This window comes from Aspergillus vadensis (assembly GCF_003184925.1).
Source record: "Aspergillus vadensis CBS 113365 unplaced genomic scaffold BO88scaffold_9, whole genome shotgun sequence".
Classification (NCBI taxonomy): domain Eukaryota; kingdom Fungi; phylum Ascomycota; class Eurotiomycetes; order Eurotiales; family Aspergillaceae; genus Aspergillus; species Aspergillus vadensis.
Window position 1 is genome coordinate 665,477 of NW_020292047.1, and position 11,419 is coordinate 676,895.

Below are 11,419 nucleotides of genomic sequence, written 5' to 3' on the forward strand. Positions count from 1 at the left end.
TGGAACGGTAGCCGCGGATTCGGCGATTGAAAGCGTATGATTCGATGCGAAAGATGAAAGAGTCGATTCCGATAGGCTTCCGGTAAGTTCTAAGCCAACAATTATATTGTCTGCTCCTGGGGCGGAATCAGTGGTCGAAGCTGGAACGTAGACTAAACCCGATCCGAATGCTGCGACAGATGAGGGTTGATTCTCGGTGAGGGTATCGAGTGGACGGTGGATTCAGGTTCAATGCGCGCCGATGATTTGATTTGAATTGAGCAGATTGGGGAATGGGGGGTGGGAGGAGGGAAGGAGGTGGACCGGACTCCCTTTGAGGGGGGTGGGCGGGGAGGAAGTGCTGGGAGAGCAAGGGCAGCAACACGCGATCCGTTACATCGGTCTCAATGCCAATCAATTCCCGACCAATTCCCCGGGAGCTGGCAGGATGGAAGCGCCAGAGGAAGGGACGGTCTGAAGCAAGGCCGCGGGAGTGAAGGTGGAGAGCAGAGGAAAGGAGGGAAGGTAGGGAAGGATAGCTGCTGTTGAACAGATCGGTCGGTGACTTTCGGGGGAGAGGAAAGGCACTAGTAGTTTACTAAAGGAAGAGAGAGAGGATGAGTGAGTGATTGAGTGAGAGCCAGACAAGCAGAGCAGAGCAGAGCAGAGCAGTAGCAGAGGAGCAGTAGCAGAGGCTAAGTCAGCGAACACGGACTGGTTCGGTTTGTGGGGAGGACAGGAAAAGGATCGGTAAGTTCCATTGAAGAAGAGCGCAACAGAGAAGAACGTCGAATTTGGCTTACCGACAAGCACAACAGATGATGATATGATGCAATAACGGCCTAACGGAGAGACGATCGAATCAATTGCTGTTTCTGAAATATTTCTTTTCTCGGTTTCGTCTTTTTCCTAATCCCTGAAGACCCCCGTTGAAGAACTGCACGAGAGGGAAAAGCAAAAAAAAAGTCAAAAAAAGTAAAGGCACGGCAGGGACTCTCTTCCCAAATTGCGGCGGTGAGCCTCGAATCGAACGGCGATTTGTTGTGCGGCCGACTCAGGAAACCTTAAGCCCCTAGTACAGTCGAGGTTAGTTAGCAGCTGGCGATGGGGAAAGGTTCTGGTTGATTGATTGCTTGGGTCCCGATGATCCAGAACGAAAAGAAACAAGTAGATAGTAGAGCAAGAGCAAGGTGCTGGCTGTGGTGTTATAAGCTAGAGAGGGAAGTAGTTGACCCCCATCTTGACGGGCATCACTTTCGAGGGCAGAGAAAGAGAAAAGAGAAAGAGAGATAGAAGGGAGGGAGGGGGGCAGAAAGAGAAACAACACCATCATTCTATTTCTCGAGTCTGAGATCAGATCGTATCAGCCTCTCTCTCACCCTTTCTCTCTCTCTCTTCCCCTCTCTCATTCTCATTCTCTTTCCATCAATTCCCTGCTCCTTCGCCCCCCCTCTCCTCCATCTATCTCCGAATCGGCAGGAAACCGTAGACCGTAGAGAATGATCACAGCGGATGGGGGCAGAAAGCCCAGCGCATCCATCCATCCATCCTCACTCAAGAAGGGGGCGGGCGCGGCATGGCTTGGCCAATAATTGAATCTCGCTCCCTCCCTTATCCCCTGATCCGGTGGATTATTCTTCTTCTTCTTCCTCTTCTTCTCATACAGTAGTCATCTTTCTTTGCCGCCCCCCGAGATCTGCAGCCCTGATGAGCTCAGCAGAGCCTCGCAGATGAGAAGAATGTGGCATGTTTGAAGGGGTGGGAAGAGAGGGAGGTGTGTGGATGAATAGAATTGGGAGAGTGGATGTGGTGGTTGGAGGAAAGGATCATTGATTGATTGATCGATGGAGAATGATGGGGATGACAGGATGGATGATGGGAGCTGAAACTGGATTATTCCCTCTTACCTTACCTCGAATTCTTCAGCGCCAACACACTCTCCCACACTCACTCAGCTTCACATGCACTCAGCCGGGCTCCAATTGCTACTAGATACCTAGCAATGTCTCAGAAACAGGGAAACGGGGAAATCATCAAGGCTAGTTAGCCGCTGCAAGGACGAGAATAAAAAATAAAGGCAGATAGATAGATAGACGCCGGACAGGCAGGACAGGCCATGGCGACTACTGATCAATAAATATTAACTGAGTGTGCTACTATCTAACCAGGAACTAGCAATAGTACAGAGTACAGAGTACACCATCTCTCTCTCTGTTGTGAGTCTCTCTATCTACAGGAGAGACCTCATGAACATCACTCACAAAAGTCCCAAAACCCACATCCGTCTTGCCCCGAGGACAAGCATAATGATCGATCTTCTTCTTCCCCTCTCATGGCAATAATCTCTCTCTCTCTCTCCATCATCATTATCACAGAAAAACAAACCCCCCTTCCCATACGATGCCATGCAGGTTATTCATCTAAGCCCCAAAAATTACCTGTCAGCAGCGACCCAAGCCAATAACCAGACATCCCCTTCCTAAAAGTCAAAAATGGAAGAAGGAGAAGAAAGGAAGAAGAAGAAAACAAAAGGACATCGGGATGTGCCCGATTCCAGGAACCGGAAGCAGATTCCGACGCCAACTCAACCCAACTCAACTTTAGTCTGCCAGGGACGGAAGCACCCCCGAAACTAAGCGGGAGGCACTTTCGTTGCTCATCAGCACTAGAAATTAAGACCACTTGGTAGACTGGATTGGATTGTTAAGTCCTGACTAAATCAATCGAGGCCACGGCAAGATAAAAAGTACGGACCACCGCACCGGACTTCCGGTCCCCAACTTCCGGATGCCAGGCTGTCTGTGTGCCTATCATTAATTTATTATAATCTGTAATCTATATTGGACCGATGTGCACGCGCATTGATGGTGCGCTAGGGTATCAGACCATCCCCATCCTCATAAACCACCTGACCGGGGAGGGAGGGGGGAGGATGGTACTGGTACTGGTACTTGGTGGTTGTATCAGCATGATTGAAAGCCAAGCTGATGTGTCACATTGGAATTATTATTTTTTTTGGGGGGGACGAGCTGCACAAACATTGGTTTGGGTCGTGCTTGGTTGCTAGAAGTGCAGATGTGATGGGGGACGCGTTGGTCTATGCATCACATGTGGATGTGAGGCGTCGGGGACGGGAAGAGCAAGACCAGACCCGACACTGGGACCATCTCCCTGCATATGGATCTGAAGAAATGCGCTGCTGCTTGATACATATGACGTATGTCACTGAAGGGGTCGGGAGCCGATCTATCATGGATCTATCTAGGCAACGAAGTAGTATTGAAGTGCCCATGAAGGTCATTGGAGGTCTGCCAGCTTCGAGGCATCCGGACTGCGTTGCTTCGCAATGTTTTTGTGGGGTGTTTGGCGGTGTTGATGTTATATTAGACGCTGATATAGTGTGTGTGCTGTACAGAAAAACAATCAAGGCTAAACAAACATCTTTATAGGCAAAAAATTATACAAAGTAAGGCGAACAATGATCTTTGTCTCTCGTATCGCGATCTGCTGAGACAGTCAGATCCGCAAGTCGAAACACGCAAGCTGTCAAACTTGGCGATGGTGGGTATGAATCTCCTTCTAGATTATGCGTGTCTTCATTGGTGCAGAACCTCGTACTTCATGCCGGTACATATGTGCCCGCGGCACCATTAACCTTCTCCATTAATGTCCCTTTCTGATTCTCGGAGCTGTACCGCTCCAGCGCTTCGAAGACATGGCTGAATACCAATTGGTCCACATCACGCGCCCACAAGAAATCTAAGTGCTCATACTGCGGGAATTCCTTCGCCACGGTCCCCCGGGGAAGCTCGGACAACATCACGTTGATATCAACGAGACTATCGCTACCGCCATACAACAGGACAATGGGCGTCTTAATGTTTTTAGTCGGGTACTTGACTGGCTTGTAAAATCGCTCACTGGCAACAATACTGAGCGGGGCATGGATTTCGTCATCGTAAAACTGGAAATTCCGGTGTCGAATAATCTGGAACCAATGGACGACCGACTTGGTGCTAGTGAAGGAAAACAGATGCAGGTACCCTGCCAGCTTCTGCCAGCGGCTGATATTCTTGCACTTCCAATTGAACAGGCCGCGAAGTGACGTGTCAATGATCCGAACAAAGATAGGTGGGTAGAGAATCGTCTGCCACATCGTCGTCGAGCTAAGGATGCTGCGTCTGCCAAACAGCAGAAACAGGAAGTTCGGCGAAGCCTTCATGAGCGAATCCACGAGATGATTGGGGAGGCCTGTCGGGGCCATTGCCGGCGCCAGAGCCACAAAGACATCGATCTTCTGGTTCAACAACGGATGAATGGACAGCGTCGCAAATGCCTGCGCCGTTCCCTGCGAAAATCCCACGTATGACAGGGAGGGCTGCCCTGTCACTTCTAGGATATACTTGATGCTGTCTGGGATATCATGGAACGAGAACTGATCGATCGAAAAGTCCCAGAACTCGTTCGACAAGGGCGAGTGCTTGACGGACTTCTTCGAGTACTTGTTTCCTCTGTTATTTCCCAGCCACACGTCATAGCCCCTTTCAACCAATTGGAATGGAAGGCATCGCTGCTCCTCCGAAAGACAGACCCAGACTTCACTGCACATCATGAGACCATGGTGGAGATAGACGACCTTCTTCTTAATGCTCCCTTCGCCCTGGTTGACTTTCCTCCCTTCCTCGCCCTTCCGATAGGGCAATCGGTGCAGACCAAGCAGATAGCCATCTCCCGTCTGGACGATATGTTCCTCCGCTTCATACCCAAACAGCGCGCATATATCCGTGAAATCCGACGCCAGAGCAACCGACGCAGCCACTTTCTCTTCTTTACCGCGCTTGGCCGGGTCATCCGGAGGAATGAAAGCGTTGAAGATATTCTTGGATCGATCGTAACAGAACCTAATGATAGGTTCAGCTGCGCCAGTTAGCCTTTCTTGCCCCTTTACACCACCACCCCAAAGAACGAACACACTACTTACGCAGACAAAACGTAATAATATGTATAACCCATTCCAGCAGCACCAGAATCAACGACCCAAACAGAGCCAAATATTCGAACCAAAACAGCCGTCCAATGACCGGAACGCGCGCCATGACGATAAGACCAAGCCTCCTACTATCACAAAGGGATGGGAAAGTCTGCAAATCAACCACGTAGATTAATTATCACCGGTAGTAGCAGTAGTAGTAATGAACCATAATGCGCCGAAGCAATACTTCCATAAACTCAGACCGCATGACTATGGGAAGAAGAGAGGATAGGATAAATCAAGCGGAACGAGCAAGCAACCTAAGTCAGGTTCCACACGCCCCCAGACGTCATGGGGGCCCTTTCTTCATGTGATGGCTTACCTAATCCGGGGCAACGCCCGTTTGGTTGAGTTTGTTTTCCGATTTCAGCAAATTATCTCCAGATTGTCCGCCGCCGCAGACCGGTGTTGTTCCTAACTCGTTATTATTTGGCTGAGCAATCCGGGCCTTGCCTTTAATTTTCGCCCAGAATGCCGAGTTCCTGCCAAGAGATCAGTATGTTGGATCCTTATATCTCTCCTCCATGTTCTTAAATTGCGGCTTGGATGTTCGGAAACGTATTCACGAACGGACATTACTACCACAATTGTCGTCCCTTCTCCCAATCTCAGCTATACTACCCGGTCCACACACCCTCTAACCATTCTTACCTTCAATAAACAGGAAACGCTCTGGCGCAATGTCTTCAAGAATCAGACTGCATCATGGTGCAACGGCGCTCGCCCCGCGAATGTCTGAGTGAGCCGTACGTCGACGAACTTCCCATGCGATGCCAGCAATTGCGGAAGGGATTTAGCGAGTGCAAGTGAGTCATTACCAAATACATTCTCAAAGCTTTCCCTCCCACAGTCAGTTGACAATATACCTCATCATCAGGCGCGGCCTCATCGACATGCGCAAGCGGTTCCGCGGAAACCAACCCATCTCGGTATCGACGACGGAAGGCGGCGGCTCCAGCACGTCCCAGCAACTATATGCAGGCAAGCCGGCGTTTGAGACGGTCAAGGAGATTAGTGGTGATGAGGTGCAGATGGATCCGGAGAAGACTCGTGGTCTGTGAGGTGGGGGGTGGTTAGTTATATCTGGTGTTGTGGGTGACACAGATTAGTTTCCCTTGCGCGCTGTAACATCACGTTCTCTGTGCTTTTGTTGTATTCGCTGGCATTTGGCTTGGAGTTTGGTTGATTGATTGATTGATGGGAGTATTTTGCTCATGTGCCCGTGCCCTGATAGTGTGTATGATTGTCGGGTTATGGGTACGTACTTTTACTATCATGCTATACTACTAGATTGTACATATGCAATGGATGGGTCTGTCTGTATGCAGACTGGCTTGGGCATTTCTACGATTCGGGTCGTCCTTTCTTAAGAAGTGCATTGTGCAGCAGATTTCATTTACTGATCTTTCAGATGATACATTACTTTACTGGGTCTTCTTGACCTTGGCCGAGGCGGGCTCCGAGTAGAGCCACACGAACACAAAGGCCAGGAACCCGCCGATCACAGACCACAGGCCGGCGATCCAGACCCATCCTCCGCTGATCTTCCAGCTGCGGGGGTACTCGTTGTGGGCGAAGTGACGGACAGTCACCTCGTGCTTTTCCTCGATGTTGGTGAGGAAGGGGCGCTTGTAGTTGACCCGGAAGGAGAAGATACCGTGCTGGTCAGGGACGGTAAACTGCGTGCTGTAGATGGTGCTGTTCTCGGTGCGGGCGGTGGGCTCCAGCTTCAGGCGGTGGAAGGGGGAGAGCATGGTGAACTCGAGCTGCAGGGCATCGTTGGCGGGCACCTCGAAGGGGATGTACCGGTCGTGGCTGTACTCGGAGATCTCAATGCTAAAAACCTATAGGGACGCGTCAGCAGGGGTGGACAGCTATGTTGCGAACTAGTCAGTAGGCACATACGGTCTCGTTCTTGATGCGGTAGATGGTGGGGTTCAGGTCCTCGGCAGTAAGGTCGTCCTTAGCCAGGTGGTGCTCGATCTTGCCAACCTTGAGGACACCGGTCTCCTTGAAGGTCCAGGCAGTCAACTGCTTGGCGAAGTCCTGGTTGGCCGTGACGGTCTCCTTTCCGTTGGGCGCCTTGACGGTCGCGGAGAACCACTTGTCTTGGAGACTCTCGACGGAGCCGAGAAGGGTGAAGCGAGAGGAGGCACGGGTCTGCATGGCGGAGACGAGAGCCAGCTGAGAGCCGGTGGCCCAGACATCCTCTCCCGCGGACAGGTCTTCCTTGGGGTTGTAGCTGTATGCAGTGGCCGGAGCGCGCAGGATAGGCGCAATGAGCGCGTGGTCGCCGAGCGTGTGAGGAGCGGCCCTAGGCAAAGCCAGGACACCCTCTCCGTTGAAGAAAGCCTTGGTATCGGGTCTCAATGGGCCGGGGCGCTGGAGGAGAAGGACGTCGTGCTTTTCGGCCGCGGACAGGGTGTCGTAGTTGAAGTGGTCGACAACGACAGACGAACGGTCGGTAGCGAGGTGGAGATCGAGTTCCAGAAGCAGCGAGCTGACGGCGCTGGGAGTGGTGGACTTGCCCGAGAGCGCGAGGAGGACGTTACCGTCCTTGTTCATGAAGTCGACGATGTTCTTGGGGCTCAAAGAAGGTCCAAATCCTGATCACTCGGTCAATTGTGTGTCCCCGTAGCCTAACATCCGAATCATGAGTCGCCGCTAACCTTTGGACCTAGGAGGCAGGAGAAGAAGGTGGTCATAAGCCCTCTCGCCCAGGTCGAAGAGGGAGAGCTTGTCACTCTTAGGAGATTCGAAGACGAGGTCATATCCGCGAGCTATTGCATATATCAGCACAACCCCAATTCTACTCAATTATAATTTCTGCCCTGCAGATACATACCTTCTAAATCACTCCAGAAAGTAGAGTAAAGATCCTTCTCCGATCCATCCTCCAAAACAACGAGCAGACGGTTCCCCGAACTACTGAGCGCATGTACAACAGCCAAGAAGCCAAACAGAAAGAGGGAGGAAAGAGACCACCGCATATTGAGTGGCTAAATTTCCGCACAGCGGAGGGAACAAACTGAGAAACAAAATATCCCGACGAGCGAACCACAAAAGAATGATGGTTTTGTCGTTCGATGAGAGCTCGTCAAAAAGAAAGAAGTACGTAGTAGATACATACGTAGACACACCCCCCAAACGGGCGACGTGTTTGGACCGAACGCCAAGACCCGGCAAATCCACTTTTGGCGGCTTTCGTCACCTTCAATCAACCTCCATCGATTCGTTTCCCCTCGCCCGCGTCGCAATCCCCCGACTTCAATTTGCCCTACCTCTCCGCAGGCTCAATTAATCCCCGGTCTTAATTGCCCATAGAGGATTCCATCCGCAGATTGATTATATCATATCTGTTCCGCTACCGCCTCACACACCCGAACACCTCCGCAACGAACAAGAAAAGAAAATCCTTAACAATGTCGACGCCTCAGTTCTGGTCTACGCCTCTCCGCTACCTCCGCTGGGCTTCTCACGAACGTCCCGCCATCTTCTACTCCCTTATTATCGGCTCGATGGGCCCCGTTGCTCTCGTCGGTTTGCCCCCGCTTAGACGTGCCTTGGGTGACGTTGACCCCGAGACTATCCCTATGTCTTATCCTAGTATGTTGCACCCCGCTTCCATTTACTATCCTTCAATTGGGCCCTCTGCTTGTCTTGGAAAGTTAGTAGTGTATACTGACATGCTCGCGCCTTGCGATTGATAGTCCCCGCCGGTCCCCGCACATTCCCGAAGGGTTACGATGACGAGTAAATTCACCTCAACCTCGGATATAGCGATATGGAAAGGATAGGGTGGACGGACGATAGCGGAACCGACAACTAGCTCTGCATTGAATCATGGGCAACGTGCGACTCCGGCGCGGTTAGAATAGAAGGAAAGGGAGGCTGGCTGTTCAATCAACGAGCAAGTATCGGCGGGCCCCTCGCTTTGTCCGGAGGTAGCCTTGATCTGGGTATTTGGGTATCTTTTTTCCTACGTGTGCATGTGCCCCTCCGCCTTCTTCCTGTCGGGCATGTTTATACCCTTGTGCTCTTTGGCAGGGAGGGGTGAGGTGCTGTGGGTGGGGTTCAAGATGTGTGTGTGTATTTATTGTATGTGAAAATGGTTACAGAGCGGAGTTCATAATTTTATCTCTTTTTTTTTATTCATTCATTTCTGATTTCTGTTTGTGCTGGTATCATGAGTGTGGTCTTTGTGGTAAGAGGTATGACCATGAAGTAGATGTGAGATGGCCAGTGGAATACTGCGCCGAAAGAACCATTACTGCGCCGTAAGGGTCCATTGAACTTGATGTACAGGAGAAAAGACAAGACCCCCAAATTAAGAAACTGAGACATGAAAATGAACATAGTAGATCAGAGAAGATTGAAGTAAACAAGACTCCGCCTTTGAGAAACCTAGACATGATAACGAACATGGTAAAACAGAGGAGAATGAAAATGAAAAAGAAGTAGTAGACAATGATAAACACGGAGCACAGACTTAGAATACATACTGCTGTGGGTGAACAGCAGAGCCAAACCTCAGCCATCGTGCTGAGTATTATGTCCGTGGCCTTCAACATTGACATTTATAGACATGAAGACAGGGCTCGCATAAGTCACTAAGCCAATATCTTCCCCACTTAACATCTGAGGATATGTCTGTATAAAATCATCGAAAGCCGGTATCATTGGGTGCTCGGCTTCTGTTCGCGCCGTTGAATCATCCTCTTCATCCCAGTGAGGCGGGCTATTGAAGCTGCTTTGAGAGTTATCCGATGACAAGTCGGGCTCATGGACAGCGTAAGTCAGCTCACTCCGGCGCTGACTAGGGTTGCGATCAGGGGACATTTCCAGTGATGGGGAGTAGAGAGATGCGAGACGCCGGGTAACTATCTGGGGATTATTTTCCGGCAAAGGATTCTCGATAACTATCTGGGGAATGCGAGGCGTCTGGTTTTGTCGAATGTCGACATTAATGTTGTCGCTGTACATTCGGGGGAAGACAGGGTTCATGGTATGCATAAGAGCTACATCTTCCTGTGCAGCCCTATCTGCTAGCCAAGGGATATCACTATGATTAACTTCACAACATGTCAAGTAATGTAGTTCGCCCCATACTAAGGGGTCGAACCGCGATCTGTTACGCAGTAGGTCATCAACCAAATGCTTTACAGCATTCTTCAAGACATTCAGGCGGTTTTCGACGAGTGTAACCTCGTCTTGCCTAATGGGCAGTATGATGAGGTTGGTCTGAGGGTCGAGCACCGGAAGGTAGGCATTGCCGCCAGCATTGATGGCGCGATAAAACGCAGCCCCACCATCCAAAGAACGATATGTTTGGTGTTCAGCTATGGCATTTCCTAGCCACTGCTGATGAAAGGCCTTAGCCATCCACATGTAGATGTCTCTATCATTTGGATCAGCGACGGGGTGGTTGAGGATGTTCATTTCTATCATCCGTTTGTCGTATTGCAGATCTCTATGCTTACTTTCACAAAGCTGACGGATCTGACCAGGGAGCAAAGCGTGGCCCTCATCCGTCACATAGTTCCAGCGGCCAACGATGTGAATAATGCCTTCTCGGAAAATTGTGGCTGACTGGATTCGTACGGCCAGGTTCACCCAACCGATCGGGTCATTCGAGATAGAATAATACAGCTCCTGCTCGTAGCCCTCCAGTGCTGCGCCGAGGATAGGAAAGATATAATCTTCCGCTTCGATCTCCAACGCCAATTCAGCAACTCTCAAACTGTTGTCAAGAAAGTTCTTTTCCAATCCATCATCGTGGAGGACTGGCGGCAGCAAATAAAACATCCTAAAGATGTTCTCCCAACACCGACGGGTTTTCATAGGCCAGACTGGGATGTAGTCCACAGCCTGAAAGCCTCTGACCTCGCTCGTAAACTGACGCGGCACCTGTAAGTGCTCGTTAGACCAGCTGCCACAGATATACCCTGATCATAAGGCGTCTACTTACCTGGAGCTGGAAGACCCCGAACTTATGCGCTGCGTCACCAACAAGGTAGAGGTTATACACGCCTAAATGATCCATCCCCTGGATATGTGGCACTGGGTGGACTTCGTTTGGCGGTCCTAGCAGGCACCTCAGAACCCTTGAGTGTTCGCAGAGCCTGTTCGAATGCAAGCGGTAACCATCCGGGTGGATGGCGAGCTTGGTGTCGCCATCAGCGTACTGCGGAAAATCCAAGACGGACATAGTTGATGCAACTGAGTATATTTTCCAGATACTTGTCGCTGAAGCAGTGCAAGAAGCAGTCTCTGGAATGGTGCAAAAAGAGAATCATGAGCATTCTATGGCGAGGTGGCCTTGTGAACGACGCCGAGAGACTGGAAGTGACTGATTGCATCGTTGCCTTGAACTTGCTTGGTGCTTCACAATATACCAGTCCGGATCTC

The 11,419-nt window shown here is 50.6% G+C and overlaps 5 protein-coding genes across 5 annotated transcripts; 2 read left to right on the plus strand and 3 right to left on the minus strand.

The window, feature by feature from the left end:
* Positions 1–3,598: 3,598 nt before the first annotated feature.
* Positions 3,599–5,075, minus strand: BO88DRAFT_338421 (sterol esterase; the record flags this gene model as incomplete). Its single annotated transcript, XM_025702977.1, has 2 exons — positions 3,599–4,896; positions 4,961–5,075. 2 exons carry the CDS (start codon positions 5,073–5,075, stop codon positions 3,599–3,601), a joined length of 1,413 nt encoding a protein of 470 aa, XP_025563788.1.
* A 323-nt stretch (positions 5,076–5,398) lies between these two features.
* Positions 5,399–6,367, plus strand: BO88DRAFT_404330 (PET191 family protein). The gene is made up of 3 exons (XM_025706583.1): positions 5,399–5,507; positions 5,676–5,817; positions 5,889–6,367. Exons 2-3 carry the CDS (start codon positions 5,717–5,719, stop codon positions 6,070–6,072), a joined length of 285 nt encoding a protein of 94 aa, XP_025563789.1. The 5' UTR covers positions 5,399–5,507; positions 5,676–5,716; the 3' UTR covers positions 6,073–6,367.
* Positions 6,368–6,384: 17 nt separating this feature from the next.
* On the minus strand, positions 6,385–8,116 carry BO88DRAFT_404332 (dolichyl-diphosphooligosaccharide-protein glycotransferase). Its single transcript, XM_025706584.1, has 4 exons — positions 7,857–8,116; positions 7,681–7,791; positions 6,917–7,617; positions 6,385–6,855 (listed from the first exon to the last, which is right to left on the minus strand). Exons 1-4 carry the CDS (start codon positions 7,999–8,001, stop codon positions 6,436–6,438), a joined length of 1,377 nt encoding a protein of 458 aa, XP_025563790.1. The 5' UTR covers positions 8,002–8,116; the 3' UTR covers positions 6,385–6,435.
* A 129-nt stretch (positions 8,117–8,245) lies between these two features.
* On the plus strand, positions 8,246–8,947 carry BO88DRAFT_404333 (NADH:ubiquinone oxidoreductase subunit NDUFA3). Its single transcript, XM_025706585.1, has 2 exons — positions 8,246–8,617; positions 8,722–8,947. The coding sequence occupies exons 1-2, from the start codon at positions 8,434–8,436 to the stop codon at positions 8,766–8,768; spliced, it is 231 nt and encodes a 76-aa protein (XP_025563791.1). The 5' UTR covers positions 8,246–8,433; the 3' UTR covers positions 8,769–8,947.
* Positions 8,948–9,541: 594 nt separating this feature from the next.
* On the minus strand, positions 9,542–11,219 carry BO88DRAFT_424944 (uncharacterized protein; the record flags this gene model as incomplete). Its single annotated transcript, XM_025708787.1, has 2 exons — positions 9,542–10,918; positions 10,956–11,219. The coding sequence occupies 2 exons, from the start codon at positions 11,217–11,219 to the stop codon at positions 9,542–9,544; spliced, it is 1,641 nt and encodes a 546-aa protein (XP_025563792.1).
* Between the last annotated feature and the right edge of the window lie 200 nt (positions 11,220–11,419).

What these genes read in the sequence shown, in the direction of transcription:
- BO88DRAFT_404330 (XM_025706583.1), top strand. Translation starts at nt 5,717, where the DNA reads ATGGTGCAACGGCGCTCGCCCCGCGAATGTCTGAGTGAGCCGTACGTC. An exon ending in AAGGGATTTAGCGAGTGCAA is followed by an intron (nt 5,818 to 5,888) that starts GTGAGTCATTAC and finishes CCTCATCATCAG; the next exon opens with GCGCGGCCTCATCGACATGC.
- BO88DRAFT_404332 (XM_025706584.1), bottom strand. Translation starts at nt 8,001, where the DNA reads ATGCGGTGGTCTCTTTCCTCCCTCTTTCTGTTTGGCTTCTTGGCTGTT. An exon ending in TTTCTGGAGTGATTTAGAAG is followed by an intron (nt 7,792 to 7,856) that starts GTATGTATCTGC and finishes TATATGCAATAG; the next exon opens with CTCGCGGATATGACCTCGTC. An exon ending in CCTGCCTCCTAGGTCCAAAG is followed by an intron (nt 7,618 to 7,680) that starts GTTAGCGGCGAC and finishes CCGAGTGATCAG; the next exon opens with GATTTGGACCTTCTTTGAGC.
- BO88DRAFT_404333 (XM_025706585.1), top strand. Translation starts at nt 8,434, where the DNA reads ATGTCGACGCCTCAGTTCTGGTCTACGCCTCTCCGCTACCTCCGCTGG. An exon ending in TATCCCTATGTCTTATCCTA is followed by an intron (nt 8,618 to 8,721) that starts GTATGTTGCACC and finishes TGCGATTGATAG; the next exon opens with TCCCCGCCGGTCCCCGCACA.